At 44.7% G+C, this 23429-nt stretch overlaps 1 protein-coding gene across 2 annotated transcripts in view; it reads right to left on the reverse strand.

Annotated features, from left to right (window-relative positions):
* Positions 1-17619: 17619 nt before the first annotated feature.
* The window catches only part of ASTN2 (astrotactin 2), a 1362231-nt gene continuing 1356421 nt past the window's right edge, over positions 17620-23429 (reverse strand). Inside the window, exons 7-8 of one of the 2 annotated variants that reach the window (XM_030207207.1) lie at positions 22116-22332; positions 17620-17637 (exon numbers count right to left, since the gene is read on the reverse strand). In XM_030207207.1, coding sequence (XP_030063067.1) covers positions 17620-17637; positions 22116-22332 — 235 coding nt within the window. Of the gene's footprint in view, positions 17638-21563; positions 22333-23429 lie in introns of those variants that run through there. The other variant, XM_030207206.1, reaches the window with a different exon arrangement.

The raw sequence follows: 23429 nt of genomic DNA on the forward strand, positions 1-23429 counted from the left end.
CATGCTGGATAAAGAAGCACAGACCGCAAATGGACTGACCAGTTGCTGTCTGCTGACTAATCAGAGGAATGGGCTCAAAAAAGAGCAGAACAAGAGAAGGTAGAGACCATAAACAAAAGACACCAGCTTTGATTCTTTTTTTTCTCTCTGCTGCTGGTGGGCGCAGTGGTCCTTAAGATTCTGCCACCCCCTTCTCCCAATATAGGGGAAGAGAAGTTGAAGCTCCTTGTGACCCTCCAATGAACCCTTGAGAGTAAGTCTGCACAAAAAGGGAAGGGACCTGCCTTCTGAGTGTGCACCCCCAGGGCACCCAAGCTCCCATGGACTTCTGCCCCACTGCCTGCCACATCTCTCTCAGACAGATTCCTTGGGCATCTCCTCATCACCTGAGGGACTGGGGTGCACCCAGGAACTGACAGGAGCATATCTGGTCCAAGCTTTCATCTGAGTGAATGGTCCCTCTCACAGAAGCCCTACAGCCACAGCCCAGTCAGGGTTCCTCTGGGGAGTTGAGGGAGGGTGGTCAGCTGAACTCAACAATGCCAGTATTCCCATATGTAGCTACAGTAACCTGGACATGACAAGACAAAGCAGTGGCAGAGAAACAGTATTATGGGTCACAAGATGGACTGACTGCCCATCTACAACACCATTGCACTCTATAGCCATCTGTCCCCTGGGAGTTCACAATCTTTGCATAATCCTATAACAATGCTACCTACAGAGATCTGGTCTGTGGGATAGTTGGGGTTAATGGGGCTGGATGTTATGTGGCATAAGTATTTGTGGAAACTAGCATGCTGGGCCAGTCCAACTCCATGTTGCAGCTTGGAACATAATTCCCATCACAGGGGTCCCTTCACAAAGAGGATAGGTAGACTTTGTGCACTGCCACCCCCAGGAAGAAGGCAGCAGCTTACTGGTGTTGGCCACATTAGCAGCAGGAGTCCAACCCCATATATCCCCTCCATCCTGCAGACACACACCCATTTGCCAGACTGCATACAGCTAATCTTAGTAAAGGTTTGTTGTTTTGCACTAACCACCAGTGTGGTACCAACTAGCTGGTGTTCCAAGGTAGAGCCCAGACTAAAGTTTACTCTCTGTTCAGCATGATGTATTGCGCACAACCAGCATGGCTGAGAGTTTAGGAGGATGCACAAACAGCTGCTTCCTAGCCACATATTTACATATTTAAACAACAGATAAGATTACAGGTGAGGGAAGGGAAAACAACTATATACAAATATGAGGGATATATAGATGGGAAAGGAAAGGAACTATTATACACATGCCTGTTGTCTCCCAATAGCAACCAGTCAAGTACAAACCAGCAGGCCTACTTTGTCATTGAACAGACTAGAGTTTACTCTGTGTTCAGCAGGCAAGAGGGCAGAGGAATAGTCTAGTCACAGTCCATGCACCCCCTCCCCCCCCATAAGTACATAAGTACATAAGTAGTGCCATACTGGGAAAGACCAAAGGTCCATCTAGCCCAGCATCCTGTCACCGACAGTGGCCAATCCAGGTCAAGGGCACCTGGCACGCTCCCCAAACGTAAAAACATTCCAGACAAGTTATACCTAAAATGCGGAATTTTTCCAAGTCCCTTTAAACACCATTTTCGTCCAGCGGCCCAACCGACTCTTTGGCCGGTTTTCCTGCTTTTAATGTATCTAAAAAATTTTTACTATGTATTTTGCTTCCACGCTAATTCTTCTCAAAGTCCTTTTTTGCCCTCCTATCTCCGCTTTGCATTTGGCTTTGGCATTCCTTATGATCTATCCTGTTACTTTCAGTTGGTTCTGGTGTGGAACTGGTGAGGCCACAAAGGCAACTGCCAACACAGATGGCAGGTGGCAACCAACCCAGGCCCTTCGTGACTTCAGCAACAGCTTTAGGGAAACCTAAAACTAGGACAAGGGCCCGGGCCTCAGGATCTACTGAATGTGATTGGCCAGGGCAGGGATACAGGTGCACGATACTGTTCTTTGTGTTGCCGCTGACCATTGCCTGTGCTGTATCTTGTCCAGCAGCCATGTTCCTGCAAATAGGAAGGAATCCTTGGTTAACAGAAACATGGGGTAGACCAGATCTCAGGTCATCTCCCAGTATATAACAGAAGGGGGAAAGGTAGGTTTAGAGTTCTCTGCTTACCTGGAGAAATGGCAAATGTGGACTCCAGCTGGCTCATGGCTCCCAGGGTTCAGCTGCCTGATGCTTTGGGGCAGAATGGAGAGCATAAGAGCGTTGGGATTCCTGGCTGAAGTTAAGCCACATCCCCCTTAGCAGTGCGTTTTTTTCAAGTGAAAAAGGTGCCAGTACTCAAATGACAGACCAGTGGCGTTCCTAGGGGGGAGGCGTTGGAGGTGGTCCACCCCGGGTGCACGCCACTGGGGGGGTGCCGCGCGCGCCTGTCCGTCGTTCATTCCATGCTCCCTCTGCCCCGGAACATTCCTGTTCCGGGGCAGAGGGAGCATGGAATGAACGACGGACAGGCGCGCGCGCGGCACCCCCAGCGGCGTGCACCTGGGCGGGGGGTTCTTTTGTGGGGGCGTATCCTTTCACTGGGGGGGGGGGTCGCACTGCATCCGGGGGGTGCTGCACCCGGGGAGGGGAGGCGCTGCACCCAGGGGGCAGGGCGCATCGGCGATCCACACCGGGTGTCAGCCCCCCTAGGAACGCCACTGTGACAGACCACCTTTCAGGGGTGGGGTGATCACTGAGGGATTCCCCCGCAATAACCAGGTCCACTGCAACCAGTCAAGGAATCTATGACAAGGCAGACTTGGTGTGTCGAGCCAAAGCTCTTTCATTAAAACTTGGGGACCATGGGTCAATTATAGCAGACAATGGAAAAGGTGCCGTTACTCAGTACCCCCAAGTACCCCCTCAAAAAAATCCCTGCCCCTTAGCAACATTAAGGGTCAATAATGACATCTAAATAGCTTGTTTTAGATGCCATTCTCCCAAAACATTTTCATGTGTGAGAATTTATTTAAAAAAAAAAGTTTTTTCCCCCAAACTTCTAAGTGTCCACAGCTGATACGTCTAAAGTGACCTATAAAAACGTGATCTTGGGATTTTCAAACATGCACAGCCCATACTTGCAGTGGCATCCGAAAAGAAGGCCCCTAGCAGGGAAGCTTAATTTCAGAGATGCTAAAATAGAGCTCCTAGTGAAGGATGTAGCAGCATGCTATTTCAGTCTGTTTGCTCCCAAGGGGCAAACTATTTGTGCATACACCAAGCAGAAAGAATGGGTGAAAATATGCCAGTAACTTAATGCGGTCCATCATGCAAATAGAGATATAGAGAACATCAAAAGGAAATCGAGGTGGCTGAAGAGGGAGTGAAGAGCAGGGTTGTAGCCAACCTGCTGGATGGGGTCCCCATGAATCTCATCCCTATGGAGTGCATAGTGTACAGGTTCCTTCCCAAGGAAGCCTCCATGGCGCAGGTTGAGGAATCAGGTAATATTTAGGGAATAAAATGTGCTGGCTGCTCTCTCTAATTCAGCCCTCTCTGCAGCAAGCGTGGACAGTGTGGGGGAGGGGGGGCTGATAGGAAAACCCATCCATACTACAGGTTCTCAGAGAAGTTGAGAGAAAGGAAAAAGAAAGCATTCCAGACTACAAACAGAAAAGCTGCTGATCAGGGGCCAGTCCTAACAAAATTCAGCATGGAGCAGTGGTTAATGTCTAGATCAGGAGCATGCAAGTTACTAGATCAAGTCCTGCTGTGTCTGTCATTTTTTGGGGCCTTTTTCCCTCCCCCTTCCCTCTGGTCCTGTCACAAACCACTTGCTATTTCTGCTTTCAATGTGTCTGTTGCCTTCTCACTGCTCTCCAGACAGCTCCCATTATCCTATCTTCTTTATTCACAGGCTGTCTGGCTGTCTGACATCATGGTTTCTTTTTTTTTTTTTAATTAAATAATTAACTTGTTACATCCATACATATAGACATAGAAATATCAGAATTAAACCAAAAGGCTAAAAAAAAAAAAAAAAAAAAAAACAATACTTACAACCATTGGTTAAAGTATAAGATACTAGATTTACATTTGTCCCCAATAATGAGATCAAGATACTAGGAAATATACAATCAATAACAAGAAAAAAATATAATTTTATAACGGAGGGGGCAGCTCAAATTTCTACAGCCAACGTTACAGCACTCTAATTAAGGAGGCGGTACAACAGGTGATCTATCAGTTTCCTTAGATGAGATAAATTGCAGTAGTTTCGAAGGGGAAAAAATATATAATTATTCAGTTCGTAAGTTATGAAGCATTTAAAAGGAAATTTTAGCAGGAAAGTTGCACCCATATTAAGAATTCTAATTTTATACGACAGAAATTCTTTCCTTCTCTTTTAAGTGCTTCTTGCCAGATCCGGGAAAATTTGAATTTTTTGCCCCAAAAATAAATCATTTGAATGGCGAAAATAAAGTCTCAAAATATTATTTCTGTCCAGTTCCAAAGCGAAAGATACAATCAGCGTTGTTCTGTCTGGAACTATCTCCAGAGAGTTTCAAGAAACTCAGTAAGATTTAAATCGGGAGGAACCTAAGGTCGGGTTTTTTGATCTTTCGCCGTCCCTGAGATGTATTGAGTCCTTGTTATGGGGGGACAACCCTCCATAGAAATCCCCAATACCTCATTAAAGTATTTTTTTAACATGTCCGTTGCTGAAATTAAAGGAGACTTAGGGAATTTCAAAAACCTAAGGTTATTCCTCCTGCCATTGTTCTCCAAATACTCTATTTTTCTCTCTTGAATTTCTTTATCCTTTATCAGAGTCGCTGCTAAATTCTTTGACTTCATCTTCAACACCCCCTAATTTTTGCCTATAATCCTGAAACTCTTTAGATAGATTTTGAGAAGTCTGTTTTAAATCCTTAATTTCGCCAGTCATACAAACATTCATCTGTAGTAACGTTTTGTTCACCTGCTGGATAGCGTCCCATAATGTTTCCTTTGTCACCCGCATTGGTCTTACCAGATCTCCAGTCTCACCATGAAGTAGTCCTCGGACATGAGGGGTAGCGACCCGCTTCTGCCCTTGCATAGTTGTTCCATTCGCCGGGATAAACACACTGGAAGGTCCTCCATCCACAGGAGCCACACACTCGAACTGCTGTGGCACCTCCAGGGTTAACACACTTCCGGGTTGTGGAGGAGGGGTGAAATCGGGAGGACTCAGCGTCGCTCCCTCAGCGCTGCGCTCAGGCCCCTGTGGGGTCAGAGCGCCCGGAGTCCCGACCCCAAAGCTCCCGAGGGTTGTCTGCCGCGAGACAGGGGTTGACGTTGAGGCCATGGAGGTAAGGGTCTGAGTTTTCCCCTTTCTCTTCCCCATCTCGAAGAAAAAAAACGGGGAGAGAACTTCTGTTGGCGATACAGCTCTCAGGAACTCAGGAGCTCGGTCCTCACACGACCGTTAACGCCGCCATCTTGATCTTTGACATCATGGTTTCTGAGGTCCACAGTGCACCATACCCTTTGTCTCCTACAGTGTGGGATGAGGAGGCATACATCTTCTGGTGGCATGACAATGGTAGTCCTCATCACCTGTGCTAGGCACAGTATGTGGCTGCAGCTTTGGGGCATCTGGCAAGACCTGCATGATTACACAGAGGCCTTATCTAGCATATTGCTCACCCAGCAGGTGCCTGACCCTCCCAGGGGAACTGGTGAGGCTAGCATTCCAGCAGCACCACACTCCACACCAGATGCAGGTGGCACCAATGCCCTCACCACTCAGGGCCAGCTTCACATCAATCTCCTCAGCTTCAGCCACAAAACTGGCATCCAAGCAGGCGCAGCTGAGATTCACAGGAACCCAGGCCAGTGGGTCTACCTTGCAGCCAGGTTCCTCTGGGGCAGCGCACACTATCATGCTGGATGCTCAGCAGCAGCTCAACCACAGGAGCAAGTGGTTCAATTTCCATGGGGCAGCAGAAGCAGCTGCATCTCCTGACATCTCTGAGGACAGTGGCAGCTCCACAGGGGAGGACTCAAACACTGTGTATGCTCCTGCAAGGCTTGGACCATCCCCTGCAGCTACAGGGAGGGTGGCAGAGGTGGCCTGCAGAGGGAGAGAGAGAGAGGGGAGGATGAGGTAGGGCTGTGAGGCAAATACCATACTGTGGTGATCTGTGTTGGGTATAGGGGGTAGGTTGGGGGAAGGGGATGGGGGTGTTTGCTGGTGTATGTGTGTGTGTGTGTGTGTGTGTGTGTGGGCTGGAAGTGGAGGGTGTGTGTGCTGGGAGGAGGGGAGGTTGAGTGCTGGGGTGTGTGTTTGCTGGGAGGAGGGGAGGGGATGGGGGTGTTTGCTGGTGTGTGTGGGGGGGGGGGCTGGAAGTGGGTGTGTGTGCTCAGAGGAGGGTTGGATGTGTGCTAGAGGTGTGTGTTTGCTGGGGGCAGGGGTGGAGTGGGGGGGTGTGCTGGGGGAGGGGTGGGGGTGTGCTGGGGAGGGGTGGTGGTGTGTGTGCTGGGGGCAGGGTGGAGGTCTGTGTGCTAGGATTTGTGGTGAGGGGGGATAGAATAAAATATTGTGAGCACAAATACTGCACTGACCTTTACTGGAAATTGGTCTGTATGAGTCTTTGTCTGGCATGGGCCCCCAGCTCGAGTGGTCCCTGGTCAGCTCTGTGGGTAGGGGAGGGGTTATCATCCTCTTGGTCTGCCTGCTGCTGCCGCTGCTGCTGCTACTACTGCTGCTACTGCTGTGTGACAGGCTGTCTTCGTTGCAGTGCAAAGTTGTGCAGCATGCAGCAGGCCACTAATATCTTTGCTACCTTTTCTGAGCTGTAGAGGAGCAGAATGGTCAAAACATCTGAATCTGTTTTTTAGGTGGCCAAAAGTGCACTACAATGTTGGTGTGGGCATTCTTGTGGCTGTTATTATATTCATCCTCCGCCTCATTTTAGGGGTGGACAATGGGAGTCATTGGCCAGGTTCACTGGGGATAGCCTCTGTCACCTGTGGGGAAACAGGATTTACAGACAAGAGTGTGTATTTGTATGTGGATCTTGTGGAGTGCGAGTCATGGGTGTGGGTTCTGAGGGCAGGTGAGGGAAGTAGGGTGATGATGTAAGGTGGGGGGAGGAGTGGGTATGGGGTTAGGAATCCCAGTTCTGCTTACCTAGGAACCAGCAGCTGGTGATCTCCCTTTGGTCAAACCTGTGGTAGATTCCAGAATGCTGCAGAATATAAGCATCTTGTGTGAACCCCGGGTAATGAGCACACACACCCACCTGATGTTCATGGAGTGATATGATTTTCTGTTCCTATAGGTCTCCTCATGTGTCCGGGGAGGGGAGGTGTCTAAATGTAATGTGTGTGCAGTCAATAATGCCAGTGACTGAGGGGAAGCTGTCTATGGCGTAGAACTGAGCCATGTTGTTCTAGATGGGTGGTAGTGGGGAAGGTAATATATTCTGAGATGTGGGTAAGGAAAGCATCGAGGAACTGGGCTAGGCAGTTGGAGATGGTGGACTGGGTGAGGCCTGCATTGACTGCTAGCACTGACTGAAATCTACTGGTGGTAAGAAAGGTGATGGAAGCTATGACCTTAAGGTGGACTGACACTGGATTATTCCTGCATATCCTGGCCTGGAGGAGGGGTTGTAGCTGGTCACAGAGGTATGGTAGCCCTATCAAAGCTGTAACTAGTAAGGCATTGCTGGTTAGTGAGGTCCATGAAGCAGGTCCTGGACCTAAATACTCTGGGATTGGGGTATCTCCTCCTCGGCCTCCTCTCCAAACTCTCATCCTTATCCAGAAAAGCATCAGCCACAATAGCATTCAGCTCATCCATGATTGATGTGCAGGTGTCCCACAACCACAGGTGCAACCCACTAAGTCCAGTAACACCACTGTGCACTCCTCCACCTACTACACCCAGTGAGACTTAGCACCAACACACAGCAAAGTCCCTTCCAGCAACAGCACACAGACCTCCCAAAACTGGGAGTGGAACAAACAGAGGAACACTGAGAGACAGAAGACAAACAAATAGGAGGTTTGAATGGGAGATGTAGAGGTTTGGAGACAGTGAGGGTTTGTTGGGGGAAGGGAGCAAGGTACAGAGCATGGGACAGGTGTTGCTGGGGGCTGGCAGGTGTGGGCAGGGACTTGAGGTGAGACACAGAGAAGGCAAGACAGGAAATGTGAGGATCCAAAGGTTCAGACAGGGGCAAAGAAACAAAGGTTACAGACCACTCAACAACTCTCCACTCTCTTCACAAACCAACAATTCCACCTTTCCACTGTCCAACTTAGCAAAATCACAAATGGGTCCAAAGACAAGTTTGTTCTTCAGCTAGTCGCTTTTAAAGCAGGTCTAATTCACAATGTTTTTCTTTCCAGCACAAGGAAATAATTTTGCTATCCATTATCGCAAAAATTGTACATCACATGAGACCATCCATCTCACACCCACAAAACTCCCCCCTCCCCCTAAACATCCAATCTCAAACATTTTACTTTTGGTGAATATCATACGGGCTGTTGATTATACGGGTTTAACATTTTTGTGACAGAAACACGTCCATCTGCCCCTCGTGCCACTTTTTGCACATTCTTTTCTTTTGAAAATGAATCCCTTGGTCTGCTCTGTTGGTTGCCTTCTAACTGTAGACCACAGTGTCTTTGTTTTCGTTTCTCTGTATTGGATGTTTATGCGCCTCAAACTGTTTGTGAACACATATGTGCATTTGTGACTGAGGGCTTGTGGATAGGTGTTTAGCTGCGTGTGCAGCTGAGACTTTGTATGTGAAAAGTTGCATATTTGAATGCCTTAAGTTTACTTATTTATTTATTGAATTTGTGGCTCATCACCATGCTGTAGTATGCATTAATGCGTGCTTACCACAGGTTAAAAACCATTACCACGCTCAGGGGTCCCACGGTAGTTTAGGCTTCTGCACACACTTCCCACACCCTAAAAAATACTTTTTTTTTTTAGTGCTGGGAGCATTTTGGAAGTGGAGAGAAAGCTTGTTCTGTGCTAATCGGTTATCACAGCTACATTGCTGCGTGCCAAATAATTAGCGCGTGATTAGTACAGGAGTCCTTGCTACCTAGAAAATTGGTGCTGGTAATTGCTCCTGTGCTAATGGCCACACACTAATGGAGAAATTAGTGCATGGCCATTAATTGGCCATTTTACAGCCATGCTAGAACTGGCCTCAGTGGGCAGGAAAGCTCCGCACTAGTGATAGCGTTGGCCACTTTCTAGTGCAGTTTAGAAACAGGGCTCCAAGTTGAGGTGCAGAAAACATGCTTAATATTAATATATAACAAAACTACAAGGACAAAATTACATCACCAACACACACAAAATTAAACATCTAAAAAAAAAACCCTGTCTAGCTCACAGCTGTAATCAAACTAGAAACACATTTACATTTTTGGTTTGAATACGGCTTTGTAGACGTTTTAAGGCTGAACATGTCCATCTGTAAGTACCGTTTCTGAAAAATAAAAAGTCCAAGGGGAAAACGTAGAAAACAAGCCATAAGGACGTTTGTCTGGCAGCATTCCTAGTGAACTGGTCACACAGTGCAGAGGGGCAGCCTAGTGGTAAGTGCCGTGAACTTCACATAAAGGGGACAAGGTACAAATCCCTCCTAAACCCCTTCCTATTGTATGGTGAACCCTCTTAAGAACAGAGAAAATCTACTGTACCTAAAGGTCCACTACTACAATAGCCCTCAGACTTGCAGATCATGTATACATTTAAGTACGGGAAGTATTTTTATGTTCCAGGAGGACTCATCTATTTGTACTGAAGCAAAAGAGTTAAAGTGGCAATTGAACCTGGGTCCTGTTGTTCATTGTCCACTGCACCGACCACTAGGCTACTCCATCCACTTGCTTGCTGCTTTCTTAGGAATGGCCATAATACCTGGATCTCTCATAGAATCTGGTATCTACTGTCACTGTCACATCTTTGGGCGGTGGGAGGGAGTCAGTGACACTGTGGGATTAAGGGAGGTCATCATGTCTTCATCCCTCCAGTAGTCAGCAGGTCAGTTAGGGCACCTTTTTCAGACTTAGTTGTGACTGAAACACGTCTAGATAAAAACATACTTATTTTCTGCCCTAGACCTTTTACTTCTGTTCCATTATCACAGAAAAAGGTCCAGATTGTAAGCCCACCCAAGTTCCACCCAAAATATGCCTCCAACACACCCCTTGCCATTTGGATGCACTCAGTGAAAAACGTCCCAATTCTGCCTTTTTGAAAATCGCGATTTAGATGTTTTGGCAGAAAAAAAGTCCATCTGCCACTTTTGAGATGTTTTTCTCCTTTGAAAATGAGCGCCATAGTCTCAGTCACACACACTAATGCTGCTGCTCTGCTCAATCCCCACCGCTTTCATTATCCAAAGTTCCCTATCATTCTTTTGATATTCTCCTCACCCCTTCCCCTCATTGAGTTACACTCTCCACTTGTCTTTGGTCAGCAAGGGATTAGGGAACTGTGCGAACCTGATGCTTCTTCATCTTTTCCTTGAGTGTTCTTGAGTGCTGCCTGACCTAATCTTTCTCTTATTTAGGGAGATCAGTATTACAGGAAGTTTCTCTTTCTTTTTCTCAAGGACAGAGGGTTAAAGGCAGTGGCGTTCCTTCATTGGCTGCCACCCGAGACGGATTGCCGCTGCACACCCACCCCCGGGTGCAGCGTCATCCATCCCCACCCTCGGGTGCAGCACGACACCCCCAAGGGCAGCATGACACAAACCCCCGGCACATCACCTCCAAGCCCCCCCCCCCCCCCCCCCCGCCAGTGCATTCTTCCTACCTGCTGGGAGCAGCCGCGTGGCTGTCGGCTCCGCTGGTTCCCTGCTACCTCTGCCCCGGAACAGGAAGTAGCAGCAGAAAGAGCAGAGAATCAGCGTAGCCGACAGCCATGCGAATGCTCCCTGTACCCCTCATGCCGCGTGTACCCGGGACGGATTGCCCCACCGCCCTGCCCTCAGTAAGCACTGGTTAAGGGAACAAGCAGCTTTTTGTCCAAGCAATATGGAAAATACATTCTAAAAGGCTGTAACTTCAATGAAAGAAATGTCTTTCCGAATAAAAGCTACTTATTTATTTTTTTATTTAGAATTTTATATACTACACATAGGGGTCCTTTTACTAAGGTGCATCAAAAAATGGCCTGCGCTGGTGTAGACATATGTATTGGACATAAGCAGGTCCATTTTTCAGCGCACCTGCAAAAAAGGTCTTTTTTTGCCCAAAATGGATGTGTTGCAAAATAAAAATTGGCGAGTGTCCATTTTGGACCTGAGACCTTACCGCCACCCATTGACCTAGCGGTAAGGTCTCACGTGTTAACCAGCCGGTAATGGTCTACATGCGTACAATGCCGATTACTGTCACAGAAAATTTCTGGTGCACTTAGTGGATATGCGTAAATATGAAATTAACGCCCAAGTCACGCAGTAGCCAGGTGGTAGTTCAACATTGACACATGTAGGACGCGCGTAGGCACCTATGCAGCTTAGTAAAAGGGCCCCATAATACAGTTATATCTTACCTGACAATTTATGTCCCTGATGTAGGCATTAGTTGAAACACTGTATTATCCTGCCTATTAAATTCCATGGTGTAAAAGTACAGCAACTTGTTATGAAGCCATGGAATTGCCAGGGCATCTATTCTTGATCCTTTCATTTTCCATCTGCTGAAAAACCTGGCTGCCTTGGCCATCTGAGTTGTCACCATCAATTTACAGAGGGATCCCCCCCCCCCCCCCCCCCCACCAAGTATTTATGGATATGCCAAAGGTCAATCATCTAAGGAAGTCCACCTGCACATTGGCATTGCCTGAAATATGGCATGCTGACAGTGCCAATGAAAGAAGATAATGGATCACAGAAGACGAAGTACAGCACACCTTTATTTAAGAAAGCCCAATGTGGCCATGTTTTGCCTATTGCAGGCTGCTTCAGGGGTAGTGACTAAAGAGGATTCTGAAAGCACACTTACCCCTAGTTAAAGCAAACGATGCTGGCAATAGCCATAACACTCCTTCACAATGAACAGCTTTAATTAAGGGGAAGTGTGCATTAATATATTTAGCTCAAGAAAAATGAAATCATAATAAAATAAAAGTAAAGCAGATAAACATCTGTAACTGGGGAATACAATTGCAAGCAACCAGGACCTTGATGTGTTTTCAAAAAGAAGATAATTTAACACTGAATGCATTTTCTTTGGTAGCTTATTCCAGAGCAAAGGTACTATACAAAAACATGCCCTCCTATATGTCATTAAAATCACCGACTTTGTCCCTGGAAAATTCAAAAGCAGCTCACTTTCAGAGCATAGTGATGTACTAACTACTTGCCTAAGTTATATAAGACCTGAAAGGTCAAAGATAGGGTTTTAAATGTTATCTGAGCTTTTACCCAGAACAGACATCAGGAGTACTGGCCTACAGTTTCCCCAGTCTTGATTGGATAAATGCATCTTCCTGTTTCAAATTCCCCAGGCTTGCCACTCCAGCCTCCAGGGACTGGACTCCTTCTCTGAGAGCCAGAAGCTCTTTGCATGAGTACACACATACAATATTTCACCAATTGGAAGGAATCACACATGTGACAATCAGTGCAAACAACTGGATATTCTCCATTTGACTGTTGAATTGCTGTCTGCATCTTAATATGTTACATGGTTATTTAAGGTTGCAAAGGAAGTAGAGATGCTTAATTTAATGTAAAGTTCTTTAAATTTATTTGGTATGTATTAGTTTGTCAATGATCTACAAAGCAACAACAATAAATCTATTGATTATTTATTTCTTGTGAAAAATGTCCTTCTTGTGTCCTTAATTGGGATAAGAGTTAGAAAAAAAACACAAAAACGCTTGGACTGGGTGGGAAATTAGATACATGGAGATAACCTAGCTTCCTTCCTTTTAAGGCAATTATATACAGAGAGCCCGATATTCAGCCGGTGGTGGGTAGCGCTTTTGCTGTCTGCAGCTGGCGTTACTGGCACTGAAGCTCTGTGGTTTTTTAACCGCTAAAAAGTTGATTGGATAAGATGATATTCAATGCTAACCGGTTAACATTTTAGTGGTGAAAGATAGGCGTGCTATTTATGCAGCCTATTGTAACCACTGAACATAGCCAGTTAAGCGCTGAACATCTGCACCTAACTGGCTATATAATGATAACTGGCTATATTGCAGTGGTTTCCAAACTTTTTCAGTTCACGGCACCCTTCGTATCTGAGCAATTTTTCATGGCACCCCCCAAATCTCCCCTCACCCCCCCCCCCCCCCCCCCCCCCCCCGGCCACACAGATCTCCACCCCTGCCCCCGGCTGCACAAGTCTCCATCTTTTTCTCTGCACAAATATAACAGTACTAGGGTGTGCCTATAAACAACCCCTCCAAATGACACACTGATTACGATTTATAAGAATTACTACTCTACCTATGAAAAGTTATTCCGTTATTATACTTCCTTTTTGTACAACTGTAGGCTGCACAAGCTAGCATGTAAATATGAGTGAAATTAAATAAAAAATGTTACCAACAATAAAGAATGACAACTCAGATGCAGCAGCTCATAGGTTTGCTTGCTTTTTTGAATGGGAAAGGAAACAGAGACTGACCTATTGGCTTCAACTTTTTGACTTCTTCCCGTCTCTTGTTTTCATCTAACCTCCTTGGCAGTCGCCTCTGTGAGTCCCAAATGCCATCTGCTCCCTGTCCCCAGTGGCCGCACCAAAAAAAAAAAAAATAATAATAAACAAGTGTGGGGCTGCAGCAGCCTTCACTCAACATGTAATTAAACTCTGGAATTAGTTGCCAGAGAATGTGGTAAAGGTGGTTAGCTTAGCAGGGTTTAAAAAGGGTCTAGACGGTTTCCTAAAGGAAAAATCCATAGACCATTATTAAATTGACTTGGGGAAAATCCACTGCTTATTTCTGGGATAAGCAGCAGAAGGCCTACCCCCCTGACCCAAATTAACTTTCTACTTCCTGTGACACAGCAAAACTATGGACCGTATTGGACTTTTATCACCACCCCCTCTTTATTTCTTTGTTACTTTTATTTATGTTTCTTATATGCCTACAACTATATTGTGTATTTGTATTTTACCAAACTGGAGCCTGCCTCTACGGTATTGTGTAAGGCATATTGAGCCTGCAACTAAGTGGGAAAATGTGGGGTATAAATGTGTTAAATAAATAAATAAAATGTATTGCGCTTTTCTGGGATCTTGCCAGGGATTTGTGACCTGGATTGACCACTGTTTGAAACAGGATGTTGGGCTTGATGAATCTTCGGTCTGTCCCAGTGTGGACAGTCAGTGGCCTTGTCTGGCCAGTTGGTCATCTTCGACTCCTCCCTCTCCTTCTCTGCACATATTCAGCAGACTGCTAAAACCTGTTGTTTCTTTCTCTATAATATCAGCAAAATTCGCCCTTTCCTTTCTGAGCACACTACCAGAACCCTCAGCCACACTCTTATCACCTCTCGCTTAGACTATTGCAACTTGCTTCTTACAGGTCTCCCACTTAGCCATCTCTCCTCTTCAATCTGTTCAAAATTCTGCTGCACAACTAATATTCCGCCAGGGTTGTTATGCTCATATTAGCCCTCTCCTCAAGTCACTTCACTGGCTTCCTATCCGTTTCTGCATACAGTTCAAACTCCTCTTATTGACCTATAAGTGCATTCACTCTGCAGCTCCTCAGTACCTCTCCACTCTCTTCTCTCCCTACATTCCTCCCCTGGAACTCCGTTCACTGTGTAAATCTCTCTTATCTGCTCCCTTCTCCTCCACTGCTAACTCCAGACTCTGTTCCTTTTATCTTGCTGCACCATATGCCTGGAATAGACTTCCTGAGCCGGTACGTCAAGCTCTATCTCTGGCCGTCTTCAAATCTAACCTAACAGCCCACCTTTTTGATGCTGCTTTTAACTCCTAACCCTTATTCACTTTGTTCAGAACCCTTATTTTATCATCCTCACTTTAATATTCCCTTATCTCTTGTTTGTTCTGTCTGTCCTAATTAGATTGTAAGCTCTGTCGAGCAGGGACTGTCTCTTCATGTTCAAGTGTACAGCGCTGCGTACGTCTGGTAGCGCTTTAGAAATGATAAGTAGTAGTAGTATATAGCTTTGAATATCAAGGGAGGGGAGAATTAGTATATTTATCCTATATTCTCTCCTTTCTCCTGAGTTTTAAGTAACATCATTGCCCAGCAAAGCAATACTTGCAAATCGGTTCAATTTTATTTATTTATTTATTGCATTTGTACCCCACATTATCCCACCTTTTTTTGCAGGCTCAATGTGGCTTACAGAGTGTTGTTATGATGCAGTCATTACATGATCTTAAATACATAAGCTGAAAGTAAATGAATAAGATGCAAGTTCATTACATGATTTTAAATACATAATCTGAAATTAGATGAATTAGATGCAAGGTGCTAGAAAGGTGTTGTGAGAGGTGTTTTGATGCACCTGAGTGATTTAAGGAATGATTTATTAAGGATGTCTTTCATAGGCTTTGTTGAAGAGGTGTGTCTTCAAAGATTTGCGAAAGCTGGTTAGATTGTCCATATTTTTCAGGGCCATGGGTAGTGCGTTCCAGATCTGTGTGCTTTTATACGCAAAAGTAGTAGCGTATGACTGTTTGTATTTAATTCCTTTGCAGCTCGGGAAGTTTAGATTAAGGAATTTGTGGGCCGATCTTTTGGCGTTTCTAGGTGGTAGGTCCACTAGGTTTAATATATAAAGTGGGGCGTCTGCGTGGATGATTTTGTGGACGGTTGTGCAGATCTTGAACTCGATTCGTTCTTTGAGTGGTAGCCAATGTAGTTTCTCTCTTAGTGGTTTCGCCCTCTCATATTTAGTTTTTCCAAAGATGAGTCTGGCTGCGGTGTTCTGGGCTGTCTGGAGTTTTTTAATGGTCTGTTCTTTACAGCCTGTGTACAAAGTGTTACAATAGTCCAGATGACTTATTACTAATGACTGTACTAGGGTACGGAAGATGTTTCTTGGGAAAAAAGGTTTTATTCTCTTGAGTTTCCACATCGAGTAGAACATTTATTTCATTGTATTCTTCACCAGCAGATACAGCCTCTGCTCTCAGTACTCCTTCAGGAGTCAAGAGGAGTATGTTAGAAATGGCACACTCTGGGTTTTCTGCAAGAATGTGTATATTTTAATGAAAGCATTATCATCTCATTAGAAAATGGTTTGTTTAAAAATGTCTACTGGGCAGTAAAAACTACACTCGAGCACCTAAATTTCCAGAAAGCACTAAAGACAGAACTGTTCAAAAGAGCATACCCCACCGACCCAACATAAAATACCTGGACACCTGCGATACAATGTAACCAAAGACTGTAATGGACATCACCTGACTCTTCCTCCCCTCTCCCTATCTAAGTTCCCCCCAACTGTACCTACCATATATATACCACATTCTACCACAATATCACTTTGAATTAATCCAAACCATGTATTTGTTCAGACCGAAATCGGCTAACATAGTAATATAGTAACATAGTAGATGACGGCAGAAAAAGACCTGCATGGTCCACCCAGTCTGCCCAACAAGATAAACTCACATGTGCCATTTTTTGTGTATACCTTACCTTGATTTGTACCTGTCTTTTTCAGGGCACAGACCGTATAAGTCTGCCCAGCACTATCCCCACCTCCCAACCACCAGCTCTGGCACAGACCGTATAAGTCTGCCCAGCACCATCCCCACCTCCCAACCACCAGCCCTGCCTCCCACCACTGGCTAAGCTTCTGGGGATCCCTTCCTTCTGAGCAAGATTCCTTTATGTTTATCCCACGTATGTTTGAATTCCATTACCGTTTCTCTCCACCACCTCCCGTGGGAGGGCATTCCAAGCATCCACCACTCTCTCCGTGAAAAAATACTTCCTGACATTTTTCTTGAGTCTGCCCCCCTAAAAGGTTACTGACGGGGTTTCCAACTTAAAGGCAACCAGCACAGATTAGTGCTTAATTCCTTCCTTAGCTACCTGTTGAACAGCCTGATTTGCTGTGCTCTTAGTCGGGTGGCTTACATATTACCGTTAACGGTAATATGTAAGCCACATTGAGCCTGCAAAAAGGTGAGAAAATGTGGGATACAAATGCAACAAATAAAAAAAATAAAATAAAATGCATCTCTTACCCACCTATGCTTGAAACTGTAGAATTTATTTTCAAAACACAAAGATATCTCAAAATGCCCAAATGGACATCCATGTGTTTGAAACGTTCAAATCCTGATTTTGCAAAGACAGAAAAGCGACGTCCAATACTGCAGTATGTCCAAATAGCATGGGGGGCATGTTGTGGGAGTGTTTTGGGCAGGACTAGAGTGGGCCCAAAATCAGGACATCCAACAGTGACTTAGATGAAGAAGAAACATCAGAGTCTAAAAAGAAGGAAGTCCTAAATTAGACTTGTTTCAATCATGTCTAGGGTATAAAAAGGTGCTCTAATTAAGAAACTGACTACTGGAGGGATTATGGCATGACACCTTCTTAATCCCTCAGGGCTTGCTTCCCCCTTCCTCTCACCTGAAAGTGAAACTGAAAGGGGATATCTGCCTCTATGACATCTTCAGGTATTATGGGTAGGGTTACCATATTTTGTCCTCTGAAAAAGAGGACACATGTCATGCCCCCTGTCCTGCCCCTGCTCCGCCCACACCATGCCCCCCTGCCCCGCCCACACCACGTCCCTTTCAGATCCTCGTCCCACCCTTTCTCGCTCTCACCCCGCCCCCTGTCACATATTCCCCTCTCCCGGGTCACATATTCCCTTCCCCTGCACCCCTGTCACCTCCCCTCCCATCACCTCTCCTCCCCCTTGTCACATATTCCCCTCCCTTTACTTAGTATCTACTGCCCTGGTGGTCTAGTGACCTCTTCGAGGCAGGAAAGAGCCCTGCATCCATCTCGGTCTTGGCTCGGGATTCAAAATGGCCACCGAGAGTTGAAGTCTCGCGAGGTCGCTTCAACTCTCAACGGCCATTTTTAATCCTGAGCTGAGACTGAGAAGGATGCAGGGCAAGAACGGGCAGTGCTCTGGGCAGGAAAGAGGGGGCTCTTTCCTGCCCCAAAGAGGTCACTAGACCACCAGGGCAGATAGTAAGTAAGGGGAGGGGAGACCCACGGTGCCGCTCGCCTGCCCGCCTGCCCGCCCATTTGTCCAGAATTCTGGACAAACAAGCGGGTGGGCAAAACCCGCCGGACGCCCCAGACATGTCCTCAAAAAGAGGACATGTCCGGGGAAATCCGGACTTATGGTAACCCTAATTATGGGTAATCTTAACAGAACAGGAAGTAAGTCTGTGGAGTAACCTAGTGATTAGTGCAGTGGGCTTTAAACCAAGGGATCCAGTTTAAAGTCCTACTTTAACTCTTTTTTTTTTAATTCTGCACCCTCCAGAAACAGAAAAATATCTACTGTATCTAAGTATATAAGCCACCTGCAAGCCAGAAGGCTATTGAAGTGGTATGTATGCTGGTACAGTAGGTATTTTTCTATTCCTGGAGGGCTCACAATTATAAAATAAATGAGTTAAATTGGGATTTGAACCTGGGTCCCTTGGTTTAAAATCCACTGCATTAACCAGGGGGCTGCCCCTCTGCTCTGTGGAGATGACTGTGTTGGCATTCTTCTACAAATGCTGCCGGCAAATGTCTTTGTCCCTATTTTTTTGCCAGTCATACATTGAAGTTCCAGTTTGTAAAATGGTCCTTCATGCTGGACATCCTCTGCAGATGGACAGCCATCTCATGTATTTTTGAACAGGAAATCTTGATGTATTTCTTGTTGGAAAATATGTGTGAGATAAACAACCATTTTGGACATTATTTTATTTTTGTTACATTTGTACCCTGCACTTTCCCACTCATGGCAGGCTCAATGTGGCAGGCAATGGAGGGTTAAGTGACTTGGCCAGAGTCACAAGGAGCTGCCTGTACCAGGAATTGAACTCAGTTCCTCAGAACCAGAGTCCACCACCCTAACCACGCCTTATCAAAAATGACCCTCCGCAGATATATCAGAGTTTTCCTTCAGCACTGTATAGGTGCAAGCTCTCCTTCACCCTGCTTTACACCCAATATATATATATTCTACTCTGCTTTTTGATGTTTAAAAAGTGAGATGAGAGGGACTTTTCATGATTATTCACACACTATTCTTCTAAAATATATTTCAAAATTAGAAAAAAAATACCTTGGAGCTGATATTCAGCCAGCAGGAGGCAGCCTGCATAAGTCTCGTGTTCAGCGCTAACCCAGATATTCAGTGCTGGGTGGTTTCCGGTGAATGGCATTGAATATCCATTTTCATTTTTGTTTGCCGGAACTTAAGATGATAATCAGTGCTAACCAGTTAAGTTCCTAATGGTTAAATATAGAACTATTATTTACGTGGTCCTACCGCATAACCTCGCACTGAATATCTGGATTAACTGGCTATATCACATGATACAGCTGGTTAGCTATTATGGAGAAAATTCTATATATGGTACCTAAAAAAATCAGTACTGAAATCAGTGTTAAGTGTATTCTATAATTGGTGCTGTGATCCAGACCACCTATCCAACAGTAAAGACTGAGAGCTTTACGCTACACATACTGGCCAAAGTACAAGATGAAACCCAAAAGTACAGCTTACTAACATGCCAAAATCCACATTTCTAAATAAATTAGACTCTAACCAGGGTTGCCAGGAGAAAAAATGTTTTCCCACCCAATCGAGCCCAAATCCAGCCCAAAGTCAAACCCTGCCCCTGACACCCCCACTCCCACATCATAAACCCCCCAACTCCCTGTCATAGGCCCCACCCAAAATGTCACTAACCCCACCCCCTCAGCCAAAAAAAAACCCGCTTTTAAAACCGTCCAAAAACAGCCCAAAAAACCGCAACCCGCCGCGGGCAAAAATTTCCCGCAGCGGGTCACGGAAAACCACCCAATTGGACAATAAAACCACCTACCTAACAACACTGACTCTAACTTTCCAGGTCTCCTGAGCCTCTGGGTTCTCTTAACAGGTACCTTTCTTACTCAGGCTGAAAGTATTCTACATCTTGAAATAGTCTTCCAGGTCACCCCAGATATGTTCCAGGGCTTCAGTTCTCTCCTTCCAGGCCCTGAGAGCCAATGGGTCCAATTTCCCTTTTCTTAGGGCTTTAAATCACTCCAAACTCTTGGTTAGTTCAAATATGCAAATAAGCATGCAGATCACCGTTCAAGTCAATGTTTTATCTTCCACAGATTCTTCTCATGACACTAATCCACTCTCACCTTTCAGGATTGGTTTAGTCTGTTCCTGCCATCTCCCACGTAGTCTCTACCTTTGGACTACCACCACCCCAGCAGGATCCCAAGAGTTTACCCTGAGTATGATGGAATGGACTAAACCCAAGTGGTGCCAATTATAGACTATGTTAAGTTGATATATCAGTAACTAAATCTACACATATCCATTTATACCAGCAAGAATGTAGTGTAATTCTAGCACATAGATTTATATACACCAGGCTATATTCTATAATTACACATGTAAATTTCAGAATGCATATTTCCCCGTCATGTTTTGCCAGTGCACAATAGAAAATTGGAGCACTTCATTACAGAATATGCTTAGCGTGTTTTGTACCTACATTTTAATTAGTGCTAATTAGAGCTCATTATTGCTTGTTAAATGCTGTTATCAGTGCTCATTAGCTTGTTAAGCCAATTACATGCATTGTTATAGAATCTGAACTGATTTTGGCACGGATCTCTAGGCACACTATACAGAATCTGGGGGTATGCACTAACCATGAATATTCAGCGGAGACAATCATCTATCTCCTGCTGAATATTAGTGATTAGCCGGCTAAACACTATTTAACCAGCCAAGAACCATTCCTGGCCAGTTAAGTAGCTCTGAATATCAGGGGGCTTGGGTTCCGTATACACTAATCAAAAATGGATTTCAAAATGGCTATGCTAGAGGACACCCTCTATGAATCAATCTAGTTATATAAAATTCTTCCCTTGACATTCCTAACTAACCAACCTGTTTACTAAGCTGTGCTAGTGGCTGCCGTGCGGCAATGCCAACACAGCTCATTCAAAGTGAATAGGCTGTGTTGGCATTAGTGTGCAGCTTAGTAAAGTTTGCAAAATCAGAACTCAGTCTTACTGTTTTCATATTTGTCACATCTGTTTCAGGCTGTGAAAGAAGCGAGTAGGACAGAAAAATAGCTGACTTTCCATTTTCCTAATTTGCTGGTGAGTAATCTCCTCACACCTGAACAGTGCCGCATATTCTACAGAGTACAAATGGCCCTCTTTCTTAAATGCTTCCTTTGAAAGATATCAAAAATAATCAGTTAAGCAGCAAACAATAACTATTACAGAGAATATAGCAAGAACGTTCAAGGAACATACAGCATCTGCAAAATACCAAGGCAAGAACATGGATTTCAAGAGGATTTTTAATGCAAAGTACTTTTAAGGACCTAACAAGGAAGGTCCACAGATTTTAGATTTAACAGGCAAGGAGGTATGCAAATTTGCAGCATAAAAATTATTTTTTTTCCTGCAATGTTCTGGTATTTCCTTGCATTAATGTCAAAGAAAGTTGCTTTCTGGACAATGCTTTCAATATGTTTTGCAGCCAAAGGGCATCCTCCATCAAGCAACATCATCAGCCAGCACTTGGTGGTATAGGACATGGGCTATGAAACTTTAATGACCCCTGGTATGGCTTGCTGATATTTTTTTTTCAGTGTTTCAGATTTTGATGGTGTAGTTCAGGATTCAGTAGCAAAAGCTTAAAAAAGAGACAGTCTTCTACTGAGTCAAATAACATATTTTAAAAAATGAACATCCCGCTTGATGGAACTTTTCTATAGTTCATATAATCTCTTTTTTAAAAAGACTGTTTTGGCCGCCTTGGCATTATCTTCATCCTCTGTGACTCTACCCTTTCCCCAAAATCTCAAGAACATCCTGAGTCTTTGTTCATGAGCCTCTTGCCTTTGAAAAAAGGAACATCAGCTCATTAACATGCACCTCATCGTTCCTTAGAGTCTCCATATATGTTGCGGGACATGTGAACCATTTTCTCTTCGCATGTGATTTTGATGTCCTTTAAGATGTTGTACCATACCATGCCAGATGGCCGAGTCTCTTCAGTGCAACACAGCAGATACGGCACAGTGTCTATGCGGTTCTGGATGTAGGCACTACGAAGAAGAGTGGAACAGTGACTACTGACCTTCTCCAATCTTCTCAAAATCAGGTGAGCTTTCCTGTAACGGAGAAAAGATTAGTTAAGCACTGAATCAAGAATGGGGGCAATGCATATATGCACTAATCTCATACTCAACCTTTGAGGCTTTAGCGGTCATATTACAGTATTGTCCATGCCCTGGCTAAGCAGTACCGAGGCAATGTCTCACCAAACTGATCAACCCTATGAGATGCCCAAGTTTAAAGTATCAGGTTAAGATCAAAGGTTTCCATATCAATCACATCACTAATTCTAATGAAAGTAAGTCAAGAGACAATGTGCCAATAGAAGGTCAAGATTTTGCAGTCTTATGATGACTTTGTATGGAAAGATGATGAACAGGCAAGAGTTACAGCTAATGCCAACTGTGATGATGTTTTTAATGGTTATATAGACACTGATCAGCTATATTCAAAGCAATTTAAGTGGGCAGGAGTCTCTCCTGCCTGGTTAAATCGCTTACTGCCGCCAATTGGTGATTGTTCAAAAAAGCATACCACAATGATCCAGCCTAAACACCAGACAACGAAACTTTTACAAGGACTGATCAAAACTGAACTCTCTATACTTGACTGCTTAATTTACTCTGTCATTTATGATCCTTAATGCAACATCATTCTGTATTTCTCCCTACGGCATCATGTAAGCCACATTGAGCCTGCAAATAGGTGGGAAAATGTGGGAGACAAATGCAACATATATATATATATATATATTTAGCAGCACTTTACAGACAGTGTCTCTGAATATCATCACAAAGCGCCTAACAAAAAAAAAAGGGCAGTTCAGAGGCAGCACTAGGGAGGAGTCAGGGGTTATGTGGGTGCCAGCAATATTCAGTGCCGGCACCCACATAGCTAAGTGGGTGAATTTCGTTTAGCCATGAAAGCCTTGGCACTGAATATCAGCTGGTACATTATTTTGAGGTGACAATGGTTTTGCCTTATCAACCTGAATTGAATCTGACTCCACAATCCAACTCACTGAGTAGACATTTCTTCCCAATCATTTTCACGCTAGAGGATTCTTTAGACTACATAAGAATCCTTCTAACTTTTACACTTTAGAATAAAGTGCCTCCATTTAATTAAAAACGACATATTCATATTGCATATA

Source organism: Microcaecilia unicolor, chromosome 6 (assembly GCF_901765095.1).
Source record: "Microcaecilia unicolor chromosome 6, aMicUni1.1, whole genome shotgun sequence".
NCBI lineage: Eukaryota > Metazoa > Chordata > Amphibia > Gymnophiona > Siphonopidae > Microcaecilia > Microcaecilia unicolor.